The 24,595-nt window shown below is 54.4% G+C and overlaps 6 protein-coding genes across 6 annotated transcripts; 5 read left to right on the top strand and 1 right to left on the bottom strand.

Moving 5' to 3' along the window:
• Positions 1–108: 108 nt before the first annotated feature.
• Positions 109–4,314, top strand: BDP55DRAFT_345467 (uncharacterized protein). Its single transcript, XM_060566960.1, has 4 exons — positions 109–195; positions 321–3,550; positions 3,646–3,702; positions 3,754–4,314. Exons 2-4 carry the CDS (start codon positions 561–563, stop codon positions 4,145–4,147), a joined length of 3,441 nt encoding a protein of 1,146 aa, XP_060434024.1. The 5' UTR covers positions 109–195; positions 321–560; the 3' UTR covers positions 4,148–4,314.
• A 7,088-nt stretch (positions 4,315–11,402) lies between these two features.
• Positions 11,403–13,521, top strand: BDP55DRAFT_724888 (uncharacterized protein; the record flags this gene model as incomplete). Its single annotated transcript, XM_060578949.1, has 3 exons — positions 11,403–11,458; positions 11,531–11,687; positions 11,743–13,521. The coding sequence occupies 3 exons, from the start codon at positions 11,403–11,405 to the stop codon at positions 13,519–13,521; spliced, it is 1,992 nt and encodes a 663-aa protein (XP_060434023.1).
• An 896-nt stretch (positions 13,522–14,417) lies between these two features.
• On the top strand, positions 14,418–15,485 carry BDP55DRAFT_724887 (uncharacterized protein; the record flags this gene model as incomplete). Its single annotated transcript, XM_060578948.1, has 2 exons — positions 14,418–15,314; positions 15,393–15,485. The coding sequence occupies 2 exons, from the start codon at positions 14,418–14,420 to the stop codon at positions 15,483–15,485; spliced, it is 990 nt and encodes a 329-aa protein (XP_060434022.1).
• Positions 15,486–18,145: 2,660 nt separating this feature from the next.
• On the top strand, positions 18,146–19,219 carry BDP55DRAFT_345256 (uncharacterized protein). Its single transcript, XM_060566957.1, has 2 exons — positions 18,146–18,489; positions 18,568–19,219. Exons 1-2 carry the CDS (start codon positions 18,382–18,384, stop codon positions 18,997–18,999), a joined length of 540 nt encoding a protein of 179 aa, XP_060434021.1. The 5' UTR covers positions 18,146–18,381; the 3' UTR covers positions 19,000–19,219.
• Positions 19,220–19,438: 219 nt separating this feature from the next.
• Positions 19,439–20,252, bottom strand: BDP55DRAFT_628011 (uncharacterized protein; the record flags this gene model as incomplete). The annotated part of the gene is made up of 2 exons (XM_060571839.1): positions 19,439–20,034; positions 20,099–20,252. 2 exons carry the CDS (start codon positions 20,250–20,252, stop codon positions 19,439–19,441), a joined length of 750 nt encoding a protein of 249 aa, XP_060434020.1.
• Positions 20,253–21,472: 1,220 nt separating this feature from the next.
• BDP55DRAFT_724884 (alanyl-tRNA synthetase) lies at positions 21,473–24,537 on the top strand (the record flags this gene model as incomplete). The annotated part of the gene is made up of 3 exons (XM_060578947.1): positions 21,473–21,551; positions 21,696–24,310; positions 24,361–24,537. 3 exons carry the CDS (start codon positions 21,473–21,475, stop codon positions 24,535–24,537), a joined length of 2,871 nt encoding a protein of 956 aa, XP_060434019.1.
• Between the last annotated feature and the right edge of the window lie 58 nt (positions 24,538–24,595).

Genomic DNA, 24,595 nt, shown 5'->3' with positions numbered 1-24,595 from the left:
GACCAGCTTCTCACCTCCTCACACCACTTATTTCCGCATTCCTCATCATCAAACGGCACTTCCATCACAGCAAGCACATTTGGCCATATCGTCACCCAAGAGCAGACTTTTCTTACTTGACCTTACCGATTCATCGATATATCCGCCGGCACAACTTCGCGCCAGGAGCGCAATACCTCCTTCCGTCGAAATTAGGTATGGCATGACAAGAAACAAACCCCATTGCCGATGGCCGCCTGGGGTAGAATGGGCAGGCACGGACCACTGGTCATTGCTGCCTTCCTCGAAGCAAAGTAATTGGCTAACAACTAACACCTCAGGCACCCCTGCAGAAATCGCACCTGAGTCACCCAAATTTCTGCGGCTCTACGTGAACTTTCCCTCCTGCTTCCCCAGAGCCGACCGACGCGTCGCCCCATCGACTTCACGAGCTCCGAACGAACGAACGCTGATCCCGACGCATCGGAAAACACAACGCGAGGCATGGTATAGAACTGAAACAGGTCGGCGCACAATATCGGAGGTGCCAGAGGGTGGATATCCGTGCAAGCATCGACAACATGGGCGCCGACACTCCCAAATCCCCTCCTCGTAAAGAGGAGGCGCGCGATGCTCAAGACGACGAGCAAATCGAGAAGACTCTCGCGAAACTCCAGAATGGCGAGGATATTGGAATCACAATTGATGACACACCTTTCGACCAGTCTGGGAAGGCAGACGATGCCCAAGACTTCGAGGATATTAGCGACGACGATCTTCCGGAGGAGGAGGAAGGCAACGCTGCCACTTCCTTGTCCGTTCCAGGTCTGACAGATGACGGAGGTACGAGTAACGACACCGACGACTTGTTTGGCGATGGACCATCTTCCCCGATTGAAGTCCCTGGTCCGCCATCACCAGCTCCTCACGTTCACGATCCGGACGATGCCGATCCATCACGATACCGCGACATCAACTTCGATCCCGAACCTGGCTACGAAGCTGCCAACCAAGATCCCGAGATTCCTGCTCCAGCTGAGACTGCTGAAGATTTGGTCAAGCAAGCCTGGCCGACTTGGGAGAAGGGTGTGGTTTTGAAATGGAATGAGCTCTTGCCTCCCAAGAAGGCCCGGTGGATTGAGAAGAAGCCCACCAAGAAGCCGAAGACGCTCATCTTCTCCAAGCTCACTCTGGATCTTGCTGCTGATCAAGAGAAGCTTTTCCGCATCCCCGGACCCGCGACTGTGACTCGTAAGCAGAGACGCATCGACGATGAGTCTAGAGGGCTCATGCCTTGCGCCCCGCAAGAGTCTTCAGACGAGGCCGAAGCTGAAGAGTTCAATCTGGAGCAAGAATCCGATTCCGAAGCAGTGGCGGGATTTACGCTTCAAGATATTGAGATGGTTTGCGACGACTGGTCTATCCGCATCGAGCAGGCTGAGCAAGACTTCCACGACCAACAAGCGAAGGAGGCTGCAGTTGAGGCAGCCGCGGCCGCCTCTGCCAAGCGTGCCCATGATGATGCGTTTGACTTCGACTGGGAGGCTGAGTTCCTCGAAGATGAAGAGCCAAAACCGCCACCAAAGAAGAAGGCGCGTCCGCCACCGCCAAAGGGCTTACCAGAGATCCCCCGATTCACAGCACCATCATTCGACTCGTTTGAGGATGTGACAAAGCGCGCCTCCAAGCGTGTCATTCTTGATCTGAATGACCCTTATCTTCTCCTGGAAGAAGCCGAATCACAACGTGGCCCCAAGCGTCAACGCGTGGAGCACAAGATGACGCGTATGGCGAACGGTCACCTGAGACCCGACTTATCCTCTCGCTTCAATATGTCCAATGACGATGCTTACGAGGCGCTCAAGGAGAACCACCAACACAAGGTCAGAGCAACTCTGGGGAACCTTGCCGTCGAGCACAGTATGCCTGCGCTTAAATTGGCTTGGCCGTTCTACAAGGTCAAGCTGGACATTCGACGCGATGGGTTCCACCGGCCTCATTTCAAATTTGGGAAGCATGAACGTCAGACGGTCAGGTTCAGCAAGTTGGGTTTCCATAAGCGCAAGACCATGAAGGGGAAAGCTCATGAGGTGTTCAAAACCACCAGGGACTTGGGCATCACGGATAATTCGACTGCTGTGCTCTTCGAGTACTGTGAGAGAACGCCACCCGTCCTCTCCAACTTTGGCATGGGAAACCGTGTCATTAACTATTATCGCAAAAAGAAGGTTGATGACGAAGAGACACCACCAAAGATGGAGATTGGTGAATCGCACGTCCTCTTGCCCGAAGACAGATCGCCTTTCGCCATCTTTGGTGAGGTTGAAGTCGGCCAAACGATGCCTACTTTGCACAACCAGATGTACCGGGCGCCCATCTTCAAGCATAAGCCACGCACCACAGACTTCCTCTGTGTCCGCAGCTCAACAGGCGTCGACGGAGCCAACTGGTACCTACACAAGATCGATCATCTTTACGTCGTTGGTCAGACTTTTCCTAGTGTTGAAGTCCCCGGCCCCCACTCCAGAAAGGTCACGAATGCCTCGAAAAACAGAATCAAGATGATCTCGTACCGCATGATGAGGAGGAACGAGCACAACTTGGTAAACCTATCAGAGGTGACGAAGCATATTGCCGAGTCCACGGACGCTCAAAACCGGCAAAAACTCAAGGAGTTCCTATCCTACGCCAAAGTTGAGAAAGGACTTTGGGGCTTGAGACCCGGAGAGACTCTTATGGATGAGAACTCAATACGAGCGATGATCAAGCCTGAAGACGTCTGTCTGATTGATGGTATGCAGCTGGGCATGCAGATGCTGGAAGATGCTGGTTTCGACCCCAACAACGTCAACCTGGAGGACGACAATGAAGAGGTTGCCGAGGATGAGGACGACGATCGCACGGGCGCAGGCACTGCCAAAGGTAGTAAGAAGGCTGCCGAGAAGAACGAAGAAAAACTGGCAGACAAGATGGCGCCATGGAAAACCAGCAAGGCTTTCATCGATGCATGTGCTGGCAAGGCCATGCTCAAGCTTCACGGACAAGGAGACCCGACTGGCCATGGCCTTGGCTTCAGTTTTATCAGGACTTCCATGAAGGGCGGCTACATCGAGACTGTCCAGAAAGGTGGATCCCACACCACTGCAGCTGACGCCATGGCAGCCCACCCTGATGCACAACGAAAGGCGAACAACGGCCACGCCTACAACGTCAAGGAGCAAGAAGCCATGTACAGGAAAGGCATTCGCGAGATTTGGGACAAGCAAAAAGACAGTTTGGAGGATGGTACACAGAAGGACGATGACCTCGTGGTCCCTCTGCCACCAGACGAAGACGACCGATTCAATCCCCAACAAGCCCAGACCCCCGCCCATCATGCCGACGAAGGAATGAGTCAAATTACCGGCCTGACGACATCAACTAGCCGGAACCAGCGAAGGAAACTCAAGATCACCCGAGAAGTTCTCAATGACCAAGGTGCTGTCGAGCAAAAGGTCATCATCCTCGAAGACCCTGTGATTATAGACCGTTATATCAAGAGAAAGAAGGAGTTGGAGTTGGAGGATTTCAAGTACGAACTCCCACCACGATTTCCCCCTCCCCATCCCTTTTCAGGTCTACCATTCAACTTTCATGCGCTCCCCGCTCACATAATCTCGTGTTTAGTATCTACGAAGGACGACCGACTGGTGTCGCAGATGACGACCGCCGTCGCCTGGTTGAGTAGGCATTATCCTTCCGTAGATGCTGAACACTTGATTGACCACCTAGCAGGATTGATAAGGAGCTTGAACGGCTCAACCGAAACAAGCAGCGACGCATCGGACGAGAGCAACAAAAAGGACTCCACCGTTCCAAGAGTGGACTCGACGCCGGGTCTCCCGAAGCAGACCGGGCTGCTACCGGCACAACCCGAAAGTGTGCCAATTGTGGACAAGTCGGACACATCAAGACAAACAAAAAGTATTGCTCCCTTTGCTTTCTCTCTACCTCCCCGTCCCACTTCAGATCTCTGGACCATGTTCAGACGTGGGGGAAACAAGCGCTGGGTTCTCAAGCGGGAGCTTCTGTTAAGGGCTCGCCGACGAAAAGCAGCCCCGCCAAAGCGAAGAGGCGACGCGACTCGGAAGCACAAGAGCCGCGGCCGCTCAAAAGAAAAGGCCAATAGGCGAGCATCGTCCAAGGGACAGCCAAAACAGCCCCCAAAGCCAAAAGCAAAGAAGTTCAAGTACAACAAGTACACTTCCAAGCCGTACTGGCACAACAGCAGTATGAGCACCAGGGTCATATAAGCATATGTTCTCTTGGCCATCACCACTCCCTGTTTGTTGGCTGCTTTGGGTTGTTTTCACCGTTTTATCTCATTGCCTACTCAACTCCTTTTCTCTCTCCACTTCTCCCATCAGCTTAACCTCATTTCCATATACACGCATACTAACCCTCGCAAAGGCTTTGTCCTATGCTTAACGGCACGATGAAGACCGACAACGGCATCGCAGAACATGGCGGTTTCGGTACCTACAATGCCCCAGCTGCTGGAGCCGGTTCTCCTGGACAATGAACAATTCGAGACGACGTCGAGTTCGGACGGCGGAAACTGGCAGCTGTCAGAGGCTACAGCGGACCAGATGTTGCAGCGCAGGACACTAAAATACGGTTGAGACGACAGACAGCCTCCGAACCGGACGACCGGTAGCTGTTTCCGGCGCTTACCAATTAATTAACAGCAAATGCTGCAGCTTAGTCGCTTAACTACCGACGAACGTTCCAGAACGGGGAAGAACCCCACTCGCAGCCATCCCCGGTTGCTAACAATAGGGCTATGCCAAGCGACTTCACGCAAGGGGTTCAGGCACAATGAACAGGCTGGGAGTTCATGTTGAAGAAGGTTGGGGTAGTTGCGAGTGTTTGGACCAGAGAAATCTCATACAAGAGGTCGGACCGAACAATCCAAAATTGGAACCACCATGCATTCCGACAATCAAGGGGGAAAGCAAAAAGGGTGTGTGTACTATGACAAAAACAAAATTCTGGGAGGTGAAGCCTTGAGCTTGGGGGATTTGGAATGGCTTGATCAACATTGTCAACTGGACGGGGGCAGATTAATGGACTGCTCTTCACGTTACGGCAAGCAGGGAAAACAAGGGCCGAATCGAATGGGGGAAGAGGGGTTTGGCAAAGCGGTTAAGCAAAGCATGTAATGATGCATCGGCACGGCGTCTGGTGTTGTTAAGTTTAGCTACAGCCGCGAAAGCGTGGGTAGCTCTCCATCACAAAATTCGGAAATTCATTTCAACAAGTCGATAAGTGGCTACTACTACTGCTGCTGTCTTCTCCGCTCCGGTGGTGTGCGTCGTCGTTGCTCTGCAGTGAGATGTGTATGTGTGTGTGCAGGTCCAGCTTACGTTTGTCCCGAGGTTGGAGAACCCCCGGTTGAACGTTGCATATCACAGTCGGGGTAGCTAGTCTAGTGTGGGCGGTTGGGTGAATGGGGAACAGGAGGCTCTTGGAAGAGGCTAGCATGGTCCGATGATTACATGGAGGTTGAGAGGAGGTAAGGTAGGGAGATGGATAGGTTGCCGGGAGAACTAGATGCGGCAAAGATGAACATGGATTGGAGAGACGGGAAGATCAAAGACAGGTCAAGGGTAAATACAACAAGGGTGGGGGAAAGAATCCGGGATTGTTGTATCAATGTGTCTGATGGCCAGAACTCTCGTCGCGCGTCAAGTCGACTCAGATTGGCGAATCGGGCAAAACGCGGACGTTGACCGGGCTAATTTAGGGAGATTGATACTCTGTACTCTGTAGACAAGGAACAGACCTCGAACGAGGGAACGCCAAAGGGGGATTGGATGAGGGACACACAGATTACAATGGGTTCCAACAAAGGTGCATTCTAGACGCCCGAAACGATCGAGGCTTTTTTGTTTGGAAAAGGATAGGTCAGGCCTCGTTTCCACTGGGGGTGTTTGTTCCGGCTTGTCAGGCTTGTCAGATCGATGTTGCTTTGGGGCCTTTTCTTGACGTAGGTGTGAAATCCATCCGTGCAAGGTTTGAGGGGGGTTCAGAGCCGTTTGTGGTTGATTAGAGAAGGGGAGGGGATAGGGGAAGGGGGGGAAGTCAAAGTCAGATGAGAAGCAAAAAGTGTGGATTGGATGGGATGGAGACGCGGTGGGATGCGGGTTGCAATGAACATGTGGTTGGTGACAATGATGATAATGATGGGTTTGGTGGTTGGGGTTATACAAGGGCCTTCTCAGCGAGAGACGTCTGCCAAGCCAGGTGTGTGAGAGCATGGTTTCTCCAAAACCCAGCCTAGTTTTGCGGCACCAGAAACATTGGACAAGACGTACAAGAGGTGGAACAGATGGGTTTTACCAACCAAAAGCCCAGATGTAAAGTCGGGAAAGACATGTAATCGAGAAAGGGGCAGGGGGGATAATTGGCTCCCGAGATGCGCTGGTGCGTGCGTGTAGGTGCGTGTATGTGGTTCGAAAAGTCCTTTCGGCTTTTGGGGGAAGAGAAACGGTCGCCGGGTCGCGTGGCTGCGGAGCAAGAGGTGAGCATATGCACGCCAAGTGTTGTGCTAAAAATAGGATTATTTTTAGAACGCAAGACATGGGTTGGACGACTTCGCCAGGGGGGGCACGGGGGAGGGGAGAAGCACCTGCACGTCTACACCACCAACCTGCATAGGGCTTCTTGGATCATAGGGTGCGTTTGGCCAATCGGCTTAGGATTTGCACCCAGGAACACTCTCGGTCTCTTGCTAGCCTCGAAGAAATATGCATGTCGAGCTCACACCGTCACAACCCAGAGAGAGAGAGAGAGAGAGAGAGAGAGAGAGAGAGAGAGAGAGGGAAAGTGATGTGTGTGTGTGTGTGTATGGATGGGATACAAGAGGCTCTTTTGCGCTTCAGACACGGCATGTTTTTGATAACCTGACCGGGGTGGGTACACCGTGCCGGAGGGGAAAGAAGTGAAGTCACGCATTTTCGTTCGTTCTGCCCAACCCCCATCCCCAAACCCGGCTCCGAGATGTTGGACTAGCGTCATGCTCGTTGGGAATGGGCCGGCGCTTAACTTAATGATATGGTTAAATTTCGATTTAGAAATGAAAAAAGGTGGGATGGCGTGTTGCTGGTTGATGATGGGACGGAGACATAATTGTGAATTTTGCGACGACAGCGGTTATCGGCTCTACCTTGCTTTAGCTTGATTCTCTCTCCGGACGAATTAGACGACTGATGCTCTGTAGACGGACGAACCAATTTTGTGACGAGACGGAACATCCGACATGGGTTTACTGGACCTGTCGATGTCGCCGTACGGCGTGCGCAAGATCAAGTTGCTAATTCGGGATATCTTGATCACATCTCTGGCGAAAGGGCCGGATTGTAGGCGCGCATGAGGAGATTGAAAGGGAGGGGGGAGTTTCCGAGTGGTTACTTGGTCTCTTTCTTGGGTCGTCTTCTTCGCTCGCAGTCATACAATATCGGTAGCAGACTTGTCTGGACGAGGAGACTGCGTACCATAGATTCCAATGATGATGTTGTTTCCTGGAGAAACAGAGCTTGGCAAAGGGCTATTCTGGATTGTTATCAGTGATTCCAAAGCAGAGGCCCCCGTCGCCGCGAAGCTTGTCAGCCAAAGACAATGGTTCAAGCTGGAGATGCCCAGCAGAAGTGGGGGAGTTGGTGTTTCTCGAACGTCCAACCATCTCTGGGCGTTCTGGAAAAAAAGGGCCCTGACATGACCCAGGGCAACCAGTGGGAGCTCCAAGGGAAGATTGTCATCATGGACGCGGGGTATCGTTGATGGTGGGGACCTGATCTAATTCGAGATGATGGGCGACTGGGTTTGTCAAACAGGCGCGGGATGTATGTAGGCGAGGGAGGGGGGCCTAGATGCATGTGAAGCGAGATCTACAGCTGAGAACCGTGGGAGCGGACGGACGTTGTCAAAATGGCCCTGACAGCGACCGGTTTGGCAGCTGTACCGTAGGATAGAGACAAGCACCTTCGGCGGGAATGCCGCGTGCTGGGATGATATGTAGGGTTCCCTTTGAAGCCTTGTCCTGTCGGTGGAATTGTCCGCCGAGGGGATGGTTGGTATTAGCCCCCTCTCCCAGTCCACCTCTTGTTCACGCTTGAGATGCGGGAGCATGGTCATGGTCCACCCGTGACCCTAGGGAGGGGGTTCGACAGCTAGGTATCTTGCATGGTTGAGGTGGTGATTGAGACCTTGAAAAGTGCCCGTTTGGCGATGGCCTCGCTTTTTCGTCGGCCAGGGGAGGGGAGGGAGAGGGCTCTCAGACTCTGACAAAGGGCGAGGTGTAAGAAAAGGGGCAGATAGACAACAGGAGCGTAGAAACGCAGGACCCGTTGACGCCAAGGCTGGACCTCGAACTCAATTGTCCAACCTGAAGTAAGGTACTGAATGCCGGGACATGATATCGGGAGGGCTGAGTCGGTTTCGACACAATGGAGAATGGATGACAGATTCCCGTGCTTATGGTCCCTGGAGTCTTGGTGTAGGTACGGATACAGTACCTAGGCCATTGAAGGAGGGCCGCCGCGGTCTGTGCTGAGCATCACGATTCACAGTGGCAGGTTCCATCTGTGGGTGCCTGCGACGTCCCTCCGGTTGTGCCTGGCCCTAAATGCAAGTGATGGTTCCTGCGTTCCTGCGCCGGCGGCGATGGCGGCGCGGTCGGAGGTTGTGGTGGGAAGGAGAGGCTCAATATGCGGCCCGGGCACGTTGTTTGCTTGGGTGCTTGGTGTACTTGATGACGGCCTCCATCCCTACCTCATGGCCTTACGGCGTTATGCTTCTGCTAGGATGTGCAGAGTAAGCAGTTAGGTCATCGGGCGGACGGGGACTTGTGCGCAAGTGTGGGTGGTACCGGCTGGGCGAGCAAGGGGCGGACGGCGATGTTGGTGAGTGGTGATTGTTTGAATCGGTGATGGGTTGTAACTTGTAACTTGTGGGATATGAGCAAGGTCCAGGGAGGAGGAGTCCGGTTCTGAGTTCCGGCGCATGTCGAGTCCACTTGAAGTGACCAGGTCGAGGCTTGCGGAATGTCAATGCTCTCCGCTAGAGATGGTCTTGGGGGTCTCGATCTTCAGACTTTCTGGGTCTTAGTGTAGTCTGCTCGTAGTCTGCTCGTGGTATTACGGAGTAGGTTCTTCACGCAAAGAGAGAAAAGAGGCGGTAGCAACTATCCGTAAGGTACTTAGGCAAGGTACATAGGTAGGTAGGTAGGTAGGTAGGTAGGTAGGTAGGTAGCGTAGAGAGAAGGTGAGAAAAGTGCCGCCGGAATCATCCTCGCAGTTTCCGCAAGTGTTGTAAAGCTGCAGACCGCACGCACCTCATGTCGGCTAGACGTCAGATGTCTCGACGACACCTGCCACATGTATCCTGTCTGCAGTGTCTCACTAGCGGCAGCGCCGTCCAAGTCGGGGCCGGTACCTTAGTCGGGTGGGGTGGGTACAATTGGGGATCCACCAGACCCTGAGACAGTGCGCAGGGTGTTGGTGGAGATTACGTTTCGACACGGTAACGGACAACAGAAATAAGCAGTCGCCACACAGTGCTCGCGACCAGTCTCAGTTCTTGACCTCATTCCCTGCCTCCTCAGATTGTTGTTTCACGAGCGTCCGCAACGGCCACCAGGACCCCCAGTCATCAGAACGCACGCACCAAGAGTCCTCGCGACCTTGCCTTGTCTGTGGTGGTGAGGACGAAGGCGAGGTGCTACGGCGCAAGTAAGGTGAGAGCAGGACCAGCCTAGTATTTACCTAGGCACCTAGGTTACTAGGTAGGCTTCTTACATACCTAGACACTCAGGAGAGGTGAGCCCGGCAAGTACCTTATGATTGATGTGTGCCGACTGGTCCACTCACATCCAACTGCAATGGAATTGGCAGGGCCTGGAGACATTACCTAGATAGACATGGAAGAAGAGAGAGAGAGGCCCGCTGGCCCGCCGCCGACTCGCCTTGCGCCTTCTGCTTCTGGACGCGGCAGACGGAAGCAATCAGCGACCTTTCCTTACTCAGACTCTCCCAGTAAGGGTAGGTATGCGTGTATACCAACAGGTATCCGTAGGTACTCCGTAGTGTAAGACGGAACAGTGATCAGAGACTAACCTGAAGTGCCTACCTTAGGTGGAAAGAGCAAGGGTTTATTGGAGTACACCGGCCCCCCCGCCCCGTTTTCCACATCATCCACTCTTTTTTTTCTCTCTCTCTCTCCCGTTCCAAGTCCCTTTTTTATTTCTTCCTCGTCCAGTCCAGTCGCTCCTTCCCCCGGTCCATAGTCACATTCTCGGCCCAGGATTCGTTCGTTCATCGACCCCCATCCCCTGTCGCCCACCCCCATCCTCGTTTTTTTCTTCCCCTTCCCTTCCCGTCGTCTCCAAAACTGCTGGCTTGCTGCTGCTGATGCTTGCGCTGCCGCACTGCTCCTGCTTTGCTGCTCCCGCTCCCCGATTTCCACCTATTCCATCTCTTTGCCGCATCCTTACTGGACGGAAGTGCTCACTCACTCATTTACTGCTGCTACTGCTGCTGCTGCTGCTGCTACACACTCTTCGTCACTGGGCTTGTCTTGCCTTGCCCCCATTGCTCCTGCTACTACGACCTTACCTTACACCTGAGGTACTGCACTCCGCACCGGGCTGCTGCACCTAATACTGTTACTTCCCCCTCCACCACCCACTCCCATTCTTTTTTTCCCCCTTCCCTCCTTCAACTGTCCTGCCTTCCCGCACCCAAAAAGTGAACACGATCGCGTCTATTATTAGAATCATCCACGCCAGATTCAGCCCCATCGACCTGCACCTCACATCGCCTGTCCATCCCAGAACCTGTCGCATCTGCTCTTGTAATGGGATCAATGTACGTTCTTGATGCGTCGTCTTCTCACCTCCATCCCCTGTTCTGACAGCCTTCACCTCCCACCGCTTGTCATAGACCGTTGCTCCCGGGATGCGCTGCCTTGTCCCATGCAACCACTGACTGACGCATCGCCAGTTCGGAACCACTGCCCACGAGCCAGCCCATTTAGATAAAAGCGATCAGCCCTCCCCGGCCTAGCTTTTGTTTCCACCTCGCTTCGTCGACAAGCCAAGCTAGTCGCTGCGATCAGATATATCCAGCTCGAGTCCCTCCTCTTGCGAGCTTCAACCCGTCTCCCGCCTCTTCGAGACCCTCATCTTCACCCTCACCATCGTCTAGGACCAGTCGACCCTACATCGCGCGACTGTAACGGCTGAGAATCTCGCCGACGACGCCGCCGCCGCCGCGACATCGCTGATCGGCAACGAAGTCGCTCGTCTCGACAACGTCTTCGCCTGCATACAACGCGTTTCGCTGCCTCACACCCGTCGACAGCCCACCCAAAGCATCTGATTCAAGATGGGACGCAGAAAGATTGAGATCAAGGCCATCAAGGATGACAGGAACCGCTCTGTGTAAGCTTGCGCCCTGACTATCCCTCGCCATCATACCCATGGACCTCTCGCTGACTTTCGCGTCACGTATAGCACCTTTCTGAAGAGAAAAGGCGGTTTGTTCAAGAAGGCGCATGAGCTTTCCGTTCTCTGCTCCGTGGACGTCGCTGTCTTTATATTCGGCAGCAACAAGAAGTTGTATGAGTATTCTTCCACGGATATGCGGGAGATGATTACCAGATACACATACGTGAGTTTCTCCATTTCTTCCAGGCCGCGAATGCGTAACGCTAACCCTGAGATAGCATGGCGGCCCGAATGAACATAAGGGCCCTTCAGACTTCAACGGAGGCAACGACGAGGACGAAGATGAGGATCCTGAAGGCACGCCGCCCCAAGAGTCTCACATGATTCCGCCTCAATTTCAAGGACAAGCGCCCTTCCCTCATATGCGACACCACACTCCCTCAGCTTCACCTCCGATTCCTAATGGCGTGTCTTTCCCGCAACACCATGGCCTTCCCGTGCAGCGCGGCCACACCCCGCAGCCTGGCATGGGATCACGGCCTGGTTCTCGACAGGACATCCGCCGGATGGGACCGAACATGGGCCCTCAACCCGTCGGCCCTCCCGGATCTCAGCAGCCTCCCGTCAATGGATTTGCCTACATGCCCAACCCCGCCATCTACAATCCCCAGAACCAGCCCAATATGCCGCCAAACATGCCTCACGGACTCCCCCAGCAATATCAGCAACATGGACCTCAATACCCCTCCTACGCGCCCAACCATCATCCCCCGCACATGCAACAGCACATGGAGGACCAGCGCCGTTCCATGCCGCCAAACTATCCGCAACAGCAGGGTCCGCAAGGACCTGGGCCTCAAGTTTCTCGGATCTCGCCGTCTCCGCCACAGCCTCCCACTCAGCAACTGCCGCCGCAACCACCTCACATCTCACCCCCGCCGCCACAGCCACAGCAACTTGAGCCTCAACAGCAGCAGCAGCAGCATCCGCATTCGTCGCCCCAGCCTCAGCAACACCAACAGCCGCAACCACCTCAGTCTCAACAGCAACAGCAGCCGCAACAACCTCAGCCTTCGCCGCCGCAGTCTGAAGAGATGCCTGCGCCGATGGAGCCACGATCCGAGCTGCCTCAAAGACCTCAGCCGCCTCTGCTCAACACTGACAGCGCGATCAAGAAGCTTCCGCAGCGCAAGCAGCACAGCATCTTCACTCCAATTGACGAGAACCGCTCCATCCTGTCTCAGCACTTGGCTTCATTCGCCTCTGAGCAGAGCATAAAGGCAGAACCTAATCGACCCCCATTCCCTGATCAGAGCAACATCAAGGTTGAAGGTAACCGCTCTCAGTCAGTTGATGTTGGCGCAGTATCTCGGACCAATGGTTCCACGACTTCTCCGCCCATGCCTCCGCGCGCCAGCACTCAATCTCTAAACAAAAGCCGCAACATCTCCGTATCGTCAATCCCAGAGACAACGTTTACTCCGCCATCTCGCACCAATAGCATGAAGCTTGGTGGTGGTGCGCGTCCCCGTTTGAGGGTGGAGATTCCCGACGAACCTTCGGATGGCGGTAGCGCAACTGCCGAGTCAAACTCTCCTCGCAACTCGACAGATACCACATCCCAGACGACTCGGCGCCATGCATCCGACTCGCACTCTTCCGGCATGGTTCTGCCGCCGCCATCCCCGTCAGCTCAAACGCTCCTCTCAGCTGGCGCCACGGGCCCGCCAAACCCGTTTGCTCGCCCACCCCCGCAACAAAACAACAATATGAACATTGACACACCCGTTTCCGCCCTTCCGTCCCGATTCTTAAATAACGAATTTCTGCCCAGTCCGAGCAGCTTTTATCCGGAATGGTATGCTCGTGGCGGCAGCGATAGTAACACACTGCCCAGTCCGTTGAACTTTGCGACTCCCGTCGTTGGTTCCGGTCCTAGCTTCTTACGAGACGATAATCAGACCACGAAGCGCAAGAGTCCTGAGATCAGTGCCAACGGTCCGCACGACGGTCCTGAGTCAGGAAACGAACCCAAGAGGATCCGGGTAGATTCTTGATTTCAAGTTTCTCTTCTTTTTTCGATGCTTTTTTCGACGCCTTATCTGTACCATTCATCTGCATTCTGGCCTCCTTCAGACCATGTATGGAGTGCACTTGGTTCTATGATACCTCTTTCTTTTCACCTCACGGCATTAGCGTCACGTAAGATGTTTAGTTTACCTTCTCTTCTATATCTCTGTGTTTGGCGGAGGATCATGCTGCATTGCTAGGCGCAACATCGGCCACGAACAGGGTTTGATTCACTTTCTTCTTTTTTCTTTCTTCATTCGGACTGATGAGCACTGCTCTTCGTCTTCGAAACGGCTTTGGGAGACTGATGTGCACACGGACATGTGAGATGACTGGAAGCATGGAAAACTGGCCTGCAGCAGAATGTGGAGGATCCCGGGGCGTTTGGCGTGATTTCTGTAGATTACTGAAGGCAATGGCTGAATAGTGAGAATGAACTGTTGATCTACAATCGTGCGTGTTCATCCAGACCCGTGATGTGTGTGTATAGAGATTAGCCAAGATCTTGGCGCTAGTGACTTTGAGACCGTCTCGCGGCGCGGCCCGTGGATACGCGAGCTGAATGTGCCCTTTTGATACGGCATGGCGACATCCTTTTTCAGGGTGAACATGATATAAACTGACTTCAAATCTGAAAGTCGAAAAGTGGCGCGTGGGCGCGTCTGCTTGCAGGTCCGCAGAGGCAGCCTACGGTGTAAAAAAAAAAAGCATCCAGCTACACCTACCTCGCCGAACAAGTCACGGCCCCTGTCAAATGCGGCTCCTTCCACAACACATTCTATAACAAGCACAGACGACGCGCACGATTCAGGAAAGGAAAACAAAAGACAAGGGCTTATCTTTGCTGGGGAAAAGGAAGAGGAGACACGGAATCGACAGAGCAATGTTTACGCCGGCAGCAAAACGCCGACGTGTCGACGCGGCAAACGAGACGCTCCGGAAACCTTTCAGGTCGCCCCTGGTGCGGGACCGAGACCCAGGCCCAGGCCCAGGCCCGGACCGGAACCGGGATGGCAGCACCGCGGCGGCGGCGGATCCTGCGGCTGAAGAAGAAGAAGATGACGACGATGGTACGGCACCGACCGCATCCACCGCGGCGGCGGTAGCGTCATCGCCATCTGTGAGGGTGGCCACCGGCGTGAAGACGGGAGGAGTAGCCGGTTTTGCCACGACGACGACACCACGGCAAGGGACAACTTGGAAGGCCACGCCCGTGAAGCAGAAACAGACGATCAGCACGCCTACGCCTACACGTCGGCCCTTTAGCGTTCCGCGACCTCACATCTCGCAGACGGGGGTTTCGCCTTCGCCGCTGCGGACGACGGCGGCGGGGTTCGTCGGTGCTAGGAGGACACAGGCTCCCGGGCTCGTTGGTGGTAGTATGAAGAGTGAGAGGGAGGCGGAGGGCAGGGAGGAGATTCTGCGGCAGGCTGAGCGGATCCGCGGCGTTGGGGTCGGCGCTGTGGGTGGGACGAGTGCGGGTGAAGGGGGGGAGACGGACGAGGAGCTTGTTGAGTTGATTGGCAAGTGGAGGGCGGCGAGCCGGATTGCGGCGGAGGAGGTGTTTGAGGGGTCCCGAGAGAGGGTTGAGGGGATGGGGGGGTTGAAGGCTTGGAGGAGGGCGAGGAGGGAGGATGAGGTGAGGTTTAGGGGGATGATGGAGGAGGGGGAGAAGGGTGTTGGGAAGGGGAGGGGTTGTGAGGAGTGGGAGGAGGGTGATGATGGGGGAGGAGGAGATGAGGGTGAGGGTGAGGGTGAGGAAGAAGAGGAAGAGGAAGAGGTGAGATTTTCTTTCTTCGTAAGGAGGACTGGGAAGTAGAGGACGGAGAGGATGAGGTTTTACTGACTTGTGAGACAGGAGTTCACGATGGGGACGATGCTTCGGAGTATGAATATCGATTTTGAGATTATCGGGTATGATGAGGATACTGGGTGGTGGAGGGACGGGTGATGGGAAGCGGATAACGGATTTCTTCACTTGCTCTCGTCTTCTTCTTTCTTGTCGTTGTCGTTGGCGATTAGAGACGAGACGAAGCGGACGTATCCGTGGTACATGACGACGACGGGCACACGGCTCACAGACTACGTTACGTCTACAGAGTAGGCTCGAGGGTTTTTGGCATACCAGCTCGGGACTCTTTTGGCCGATTTCTTTTCACATCTCGGATCATAACAGGCTGCGAGGCGATGAAGAGTACGGAGAAGAGGGATACAAGCTGTGTTAGTATCCTTCCGCAGGTGCTACAGAGAATATGCTGCTCGCTTGCTTCCTTCTTTCCCTTCTTGGTGTTTTACCTACTCTGCATCTAGCCTTGTTGATGGAGTCTCTCTTTTGGGGAGGTGGCCTGTGAGCTTCTCCGGCTCGAGATCCGAACCGGCGGCCGAGTGAAATCCAAACTCAAAGGTCTCTCGCTCGGGGAGAAGGGCGATGGGATGGGCGGGCTCTGAGACGTTGTCATACTACATACAGCCCTGCATTTCTCTAAAGTAGGCAAATCGGTCTGAACGTGGAAGGCGGCAAAAAGGGTGCCTGTGCTTTCTTCGGCGAGGGGTTGCCGGGCGAGCTTGTTTCCTTCTTCTCCTTCAACATACTAGGGTGGTAGCAGAGCCATTGTGATGGCATGGTGGTGTAGAGGAACTGGAGATATTGAGACGTGGGACGATGTTTTCTACAAGGATATACCCCCGACTGATTCTCATTGCATGGCGTTGTTGGCCTCACAATCAAGCTTCATCTTTACGCTTCTTCTTCTTTTTTCTGCTAAGCTTTACTGAGGGCCCGTGTTGGTTTGTAAGTGTCAATGTGTACCCTTACCACCCTGAGCGAGGGAGGGAGTGATGATGATGATGATGATGATGATGAAGTGTGTAAGTGAGCCGACATCCGGCCCCCTTCCATCCATCCATCCATCCATCACTTACACTCACGCTGAAAGCTCACACCCACCATGTTCGTTCTCGCCTTGCTGAACCATGATCGGCTGACGAGAGTTGTGGCTGACGCAGGCCGATTGATCCGATGTTCCTGTTGGGGGGATGGATTTTGGGGCAGGGGCTTTTTTCTTTCTTTTCCATTGTGTACGAACAATATCCGTAATGTAGAGTTTTTTTGTCGGGGTTTGGATAGTGACGGTCGGATATTGGCGTCTGGTCGCTTACATGGTAAGTTTGGGCTGCCTTACGTACCCCAGCCCATTTCCTTACTCGCCCTGGGTTCTTACGAGTGTGGTATTACGCGTTATTGCAAAGTAAGGTCAATTTTGATCACTGAGTTTTCAGTGTACGGATTTGGGTACGGGAGCAAACATTAAGAAAGAGGAATTCGTAAACGGAAGCATTGCGTGATGCTTACAACCGAGAACGAAGAGACGTGAGATGTGCCTCCGCGGGCGTTTAGGCCCGAAACGGGTTCCGATGAACTCACCTTGTGGCTTCACCTCGTTCAGCCGGTGGGATTGGGTGGTTCTCGACTCTTGAGCCATCGCTTGTCTGATATGGCTGAGGTGGATAATACCGGGGCACAGTGAGCGAGAGCGAGGACGGGGGTCTCGGACAGTGGACGAGTGAGTTGCTTTGAAGCACAACAAGCCGCCGCCGCCTGTTCGGTTTCCCTATCTGAAGAGCTTATACCACACCATTGGTGACCTGTCCTAAACAACTACCTGTGCTGTGAAGTAGGGTCAGGTGGTATCGATAGCGGGTTCACTTGGAGGCTGAGAATTCGGGACGTTCATATCCACAGTCCAGTGTCTCGTGTACGATGGAAGCGTCTCGCCTTGTGTTCGCAGTGCGTATTGTGGTTTGTTGTTGCTGTTCTTTCCCTCTCAGTACGGACACACTACAGATACAGAGGCTGTCAGAAGGGACCTCTAAGCCTTCTCAATTACCAACGGGTGATTGGGCACTATGTGTCGTAGGGTGGTTCGCCGTTCGGGACCCGAGGTGGATGAAACGACTCTGATGCTTCAGCGCTGCCGCAGATTTGCACGAGCCGCACCTCAACCCCCCCCCCCCCCTCTCCCCTCACGCTCCTGCAGTATTGCTGCTGCTGCTGCGCTCCCCGACGCGGGCAACGAGCGAACGAAGAGCAGTGTCCCAGTGGTCCCACTACATTAAGGTACCCGTGGACGGGTGTGGGGCCACTGTTAACAGCGACACCTCAGCCAATTGGCCCGGTTTCCACCCTTTCCAACCTCCCAAAACTCGCTCTCCCCTGCACCAGCCATGCGTCGTGGAGAACAGAGTTAACGATGCAGGCCGCCGACCGACCACCCCCCATGTCCGAGCAAAATAGGTAGCAAATGGTGGGAACAGACTGAAGAGAACAGGAAAACACAGAGAGAGGGACCGGACGATCCAAGCCGGGGGGTGTCATTTCTTGTATCAGTGATTGGGGCTGGGCTGGCAAGCAGGCAGGCCTCCCTCCCGTATTGTTTAATCCAAGTTTCCTCCTACTCTGTTTGTTCTGGTTCAGTTTTCCTGCTGGTTCAAATATATCATCTACCCGTTGCACTTCAAAAGTCTTGGCAACAAAGCCAAGTTTCTTCACAACACATACTCCGTACACGCTCACAGCTACCCTTGCTCCGCGGTCGTTTTTGTGCCAATCTTTAGCAGCAGGGTATCTCTCTCTCAACTTGGTCTCGTCCTCTTTTGGCGTAGTTGATCTGCAGCCTTTTTCCAACAATACTTCGTCACCTTTTTCATCAAAAGGCTTGGGGGTTCCAAACCGAAATAGACTCGACGTCTACCAGTACTGAGGGGAACTGGATAGGAAAGGGAAAACAAAGGGGGGAGGAATACGCAAAGGGGCGAATCGCACTCTCCCGTAGTCACATTCACACAACATGGACGCCGCATACTTGAGCGCTCGTCAGACCGTGGTCAACTCGAATGACCTCCCTCCCGGCTGGGTTATACAGAATGGACGGGCGATTCCATGGTGGTACAGTCGGGTAAGTTCATCCACAACCAGTCATCCCTCTGCACCAATCTTCCCAAGCATACCGTAGTCTAACATTACCTTTAAATAGACGGGCGTCATCGTAAAGTGGTCCGTCTTCCTCGGCATGACGACCCTCTTCGCAGCCTTCCTCATCATCGGTTACGCCCACGGCAAGCGCCGTCTGAGAAAGGGCCTCCTGCCCCTGGGCTACCACCGCTGGCTCTTCAGCCGCGCCCAGCTCGCCCGCGTCGACAGCCGGTACGCCTGGCCCGCCGCCACCTACAACACCTACCGCCCCGAGTACTACAACACCCACCCGCAGGCCCAGGGCGGCGGCTACTACGGCATGCAGGGGATGCCGCCCCCGACCTACGATCCCAACTCGGCCCGGCCCCCCATGTACGCACCGCCCGACGGCGGCAGCAAGGTCGACCCGTCGCAGGAGTACGGCGTCACGCCACCGCAGGCCTCCGTTGCGGCGAACCATACCGGTCAGCCGTACCCGTATAGGGCACAGTGAGGCAGAGGGTGTTCACCGAGGCGGGAGTAGCGAGTGATTTGATGTTGTTGCGATGGCCATTTTTTCGAAGCGTAGGAGGAATATGCATTGCCGCTTAAAGACGAAACAAAGACGAGATGAGGCTGGAAATCATCAAGACGGGAGTGGGCAGCTGAGGATGGGATTTCACCAGGAAGTGATTTCTCCGTCAAAAAGCTGTCAGATCTCACACATCGAGGCTGCATGTCCAAATAGATGGGCAGCTGGATGCTTTTACAAATAACTGTTGTCAATTGTACAAAGTAGTAACTTCTACCAACACGAATCGAAATGATACCAATGAAAACGCTTAGGTGACCTGGCTGAAGATGCCGGGGGTCTCGCAACAATACGTGCCCATTTGTGACGGCGTAGGGTATCGTCGTAAAATGCACAATCATTACTTGCCTTCAAGGGATCCCTAATCCATATCCATATCCATGGCGTCGGGATCGTAGTCTACAGGCGCCAACATGTCGGTTGGAGTTGGGGGGTCTGGAATGATGGCGTCTACGGGTCGCTGAGAGACGAAGGGCGGAGGCATCTGCACTGGGGCGCCTCTGCCCTCGCGCTCGAGACGTTGCCTCTCGCGCATGCGGGCGCGTGACTCGACAATGGCCTTGCGAACGCTGTCCTGGTCACGAGGCACCGTCAAGGATGCGGGCTCGTTGTAGAGGACTACCTGCATGCCAGCAAGCTGGCCTTCGTCGTTGGCTAAAATGGAGGGAGGAATGCGCGTCTGGCGGAGGTGCTTCTCAATGTCCGGGAGAAAGACCAGCTTGCCCTCGTCGGGTTCGCTCTCGGAGGAAGATAGTTCATCGTCAATATTGTAAATGTAGACCTTGTGCTTGGAGTCGTCGAGCTGCATCACTTCTTCATCGACGGACGGTTTGCGATCACGACGTCGGCGACGGGTGGTGGGAGATGTGGAGGCTGACGACGAGTCTGCGGGGGTTGGGATGCTTGAAGACGGAGTCGGCTCCTCCACGGGCACATAGAGCTTCTGGCCATTCTTCTCTGCAGAATGCGTTAGTATGAAAACGGCAAAAAAAAGCTTGTCATGTTGTGGTTGTCGACTTACCTAGATTCAAAAGACTGAGCCTTTTAGACAAACGTTCGTTGTCTTGGGACTCAGCTTTTCGTTTGCGCCTTAGCTGCCTCGCCTGCGGATGCGGATGCTGGTGCTGATCCGCCTCCAGCGCGTGGGTGGGAGATTGGGCCCCGTGCAGTAGCATATTTCGGCGACTTTTGCTGGAACTTTCCCTCCTTCCTCTCTGTCTTTTGTCCAACAGCTTCTTCTGGCGTACCACCCCTATTAGCACTACCAGCTCCCTGTTCCGCAGAGCTACTGACCGACGACAACGACGACGATAATATTCGGAAACAAGTGCGATGGTCAATTGTTCAAATTCCCGAGGCAGCCACTAGAATCGCAGCAAAAAGAGACACGACAGGCGCAGCTGAGCAGCGGGCGTAACAGAGGTGCTGCCAATCGGGTCCGAGGTTCTCAAAAGTGAGCTTGAGGGAGAACAAGAGAGGGGGAAAGGTACGGTACGGCTGATATCGAATCGCCGTTTCCGGAAGGGTAGGGAATATCCCGTCGCAAAGCGAAGAACGCAAGCCCAAAGTCAATCCAAAGTCTCAAATGACTCTGGTGTGCTAAGGTCTTTGAACGGTGAGAACCGGAGAACAACTTCTCCCAGTGTTGGTTGTCTTATTGTTACGTTTCGTTGGTCAGAGGAGAGAGAGAGAGATTGTGTTTGAATCGGCGAAAAGAAGGGGGGAAGAAGAGGAAAAGAGGAGATCCGAGGCTCTCTCCTGCGCAGATCCAATTCGTCGATATATCTAAGGGTGAGGGGGAAAGCCTGAAGGAATCGAAGGCGGAGGAAGGATGACCTTCGCTACTACTGTTGCTGTGCTCGTACGAGGGGCGCGGGCGCGTTCTTCTCTGGCGTTCAGCTGTGGCGGACGTAGTAGCCACGAGCATCGGCTGCCACTGCCGGGGAGCTCTGGCGCTTTTGTACTGGCTTTGACTCATTCTTGTAGAAGTTTCCACGACAAGCGCGCCGGACCACCAGCTCCAGCACCGCCGTCCCTGCAACATCCGCAACCACAATCGCACCCGCATCTGCACCTGCACCCGCAACCAGGCCCCCCACCGCTATCGCTCCAGGCCCAGCTATCACTGGCACGGACGCCGCTGCCCCTCCTACCCCGAAGCAATGCAGCTGCCGCGCTAGCAAGCAGCTCATCCCGCCAAAAGAGTCACAGCTGTGCCGACCCTGATAAAACATCATCCCTCCCCTCATCACCATCAACAAACACTTTTTCCAAGAGGACTCGAGCGTCGGTTGGATCCCAGACAGATACCCACTCACCGTCTGGTCTCATCGCATCGAGTGCTACTTTTCCTTACAGGCGCTTTCACTCTACTTCTACCTTGCCCACTGCAGTCATGGCTGACCCAAAGTGGCCCGGCGCCGTTGTGCGCAAGACTTTCCTCGAGTTCTTCGAGAAGAGGGGCCACACCATCGGTATGTTATCACCGACTTCCCCATTTGTACTCAGCAACACGGCGCGATAGGGCAATCTGCCTCTTCTATGCTCCGTCTAGACATGGCGCTCCTCAGTTTGGCTTCAAAAATACCAATTGGCTAACCATCTCTGCTTTATCTCAGTGCCGTCTTCTTCCGTCGTCCCTCACAATGACCCCACCTTGCTCTTCACCAATGCGGGCATGAACCAATTCAAGCCTATTTTCCTCGGAACGATCTCAAAGTCGGATCCCATGTACCCTCTCAAGCGTGCGACCGACTCCCAGAAGTGCATTCGCGCCGGTGGCAAGCACAACGATCTCGACGATGTTGGCAAGGACAGCTACCACCACACATTCTTCGAGATGCTGGGCAACTGGTCCTTTGGAGATTACTTCAAGAAGGAGGCCATTGAGATGTCATGGGAGCTCTTGACCAAGGTCTATGGTCTGGATCCTGCCCGCTTGTACGTTTCCTACTTCGAGGGTAACCCCGAGATGGGTCTCGAGCCCGATCTGGAGGCCAAGAGCTTGTGGCAATCTGTTGGTGTCCCCGACGATCACATCTTGCCCGGCAACATGAAGGACAACTTCTGGGAGATGGGTGACCAGGGCCCCTGCGGTCCCTGCAGTGAGGTTCACTACGACAAGGTTGGCGGCGGTCGCAACGCCGCTCACTTGGTGAACGAGGATGACCCCATGGTCGTGGAGATTTGGAACAACGTTTTCATTCAATATGACCGCCAGGCTGATAAGTCACTCAAGTCTCTCCCCGCCAAGCACGTCGATACTGGCATGGGTTTTGAGCGTCTCGTCTCCGCTCTCCAGGATACCGTTTCCAACTACGCTACCGATATCTTCACGCCGCTGTTCAAGAGAATCGAGGAAGTCACCGGTGCTAGACCGTACACCGACAAGTACGGAGCCGACGATGTGGACGGTATCGACACTGCCTACCGTGTCATTGCTGACCACATCCGTCTTTTGACCTTCTCCATGTCCGATGGTGCTGTCCCCAACAATGACGGCCGCGGATACGTCCTTCGCAGAGTGCTCCGTCGTGGTGTCCGCTACGCACGCAAGTACTTCAACGCCGAGATTGGCTCCTTCTTCTCCAAGATTCTGCCCGCCCTTGTCGACCAAATGGGTGAGCAGTTCCCCGAGATTATCAAGAAGCAGCAGGATATCATTGAGATCCTTGACGAGGAAGAGGCCGCCTTTGCCCGTACCCTTGACCGTGGCGAGGCTCAGTTTGAGAAGTTTGCCAACGCGGCCATCAAGAAGGGCGAGAAGAAGCTCACTGGTGCGGAGGTTTGGAGACTTTACGACACCTTCGGATTCCCTGTGGATCTTACGAAGCTGATGGCCGAGGAGCGCAAGCTGGATATCGACGACGAGGAGGTTAAGGTTGCTCAGGAGAAGGCCCGCGAGGCCAGCAAGGTCGTCAAGAACGCCGCACAGACTTTCGCAAAGTTGAACGTTCACCAAATCGCTGAGCTTGAGCAGCAGCTCAACATTGCGAGAACAGACGACGAGGCCAAGTTTGGCAAGGGCGACTCAAAGGCCAAGGTGCAGATGATCTACGACGGCAAGGGTTTCATCAAGTCAACTGAGGGTATCGCTGAAAACACTCCCTTGGGTCTGTTGCTGGACAAGACCAACTTCTATGCTGAGTCTGGTGGCCAGGTCGCCGATTCTGGTCGCATCGTCATCGATGGCGTCGCCGAGTTCAAGGTCCTCGATGTCCAGAACTTTGGTGGCTACATTGTCCACAGTGGATACCTCGAAGATGGCAACTTGTCATCTGGTAACGAGGTCATCTGCGAGTACGACGAGCTGAGAAGATCGCCCATCCGCAACAACCACACTGGCACTCACATCCTCAACCACTCGCTTCGGGAAGTTCTCGGTGATGATATCAACCAAAAGGGTTCTCTGGTCGATAACGAGAAGCTGCGTTTCGACTTCTCTCACAAGACTGGCGTGACCATCCCTGAGCTCAAGAAGATTGAGGACTTCTCCAACGCGTACATCCGCCAAAATGGCAAGATCTACTCAAAGGAAGTAGACCTCGACCTTGCCAAGGGTATCGAAGGTGTTCGTGCCGTCTTTGGCGAGACCTACCCCAACCCAGTTCGTGTTGTGTCCGTCGGTGTTGATGTTGACACCCTCCTCGCAAACCCCAAGAACTCGGAGTGGCGCAAGGTCAGCGTGGAATTCTGCGGAGGTACTCACGTCGAGCAGACTGGCCTCATCAAAGACCTTGTTATCGTCGAGGAGAGCGGTATTGCCAAGGGCATTCGTCGTATCATCGCCTATACTGGTGATGCTGCTCATCAGGTACAACGCGAGGCCGCCGAGTTCTCCAAGCGTCTTGATGCCCTGGAGGCGTTGCCCTTCGGCCCCGAGAAGGAGCAGGAGATCAAGTCAACCCAGCATGCTCTCAACCAACTGACCATCTCGACTCTCACCAAGGAGGATATCAAGAAGCGTTTCGACAAGATTGTCAAGTCTGTCACCGATGAGCAGAAGAAGCGCCAAAAGGCCGAGTCCAAGACTGCGCTCGACACCGTTGCTGCGCATTTTGAGAAGAACAAGGACTCCAAGTGGTTTGTCGGTCAGCTCCCGATATCCGCCAACGCCAAGGCCATTGGCGAAGTTGTCAAGCATTTCCAGTCCAAGGACAAGGAGCGCTCCGTCTACTTGTTCGGTGGCAGCAAGAACGAGGGTGCCGTTGCCCACGGCGTTTACGTTGGCACTGTAAGTTAATCCCCTATGTTTATAGAAACACAAGCTAACATGCGATTCAGCATCTGTCCTCGCAGGGTGTTACCGCCGAGCAGTGGGCATCTCAGGTCAGTGGAGTGATTGGAGGCAAGTCTGGCGGCAAGGAGCCTACCCGCCAAGGACAGGGTACCAACGCCGAGAAGTTGGATGAGGCTGTTGCCGAGGCAGAGAAGTGGCTGAAGGAGAAGCTCAACATTTGAGCGACAGAGATATCCCGCTGATGTGTTGCAACATGTCTGGCAACCAATTTACTTTTCA

Source organism: Colletotrichum godetiae (genome assembly GCF_030913485.1).
Source record: "Colletotrichum godetiae strain CBS 193.32 chromosome Unknown BDP55scaffold_6, whole genome shotgun sequence".
Taxonomy (NCBI): Eukaryota; Fungi; Ascomycota; class Sordariomycetes; order Glomerellales; family Glomerellaceae; genus Colletotrichum; species Colletotrichum godetiae.
The sequence above is the reverse complement of the archived record's forward strand: the minus strand, read 5'-3'. Positions and strand labels throughout refer to the sequence as shown.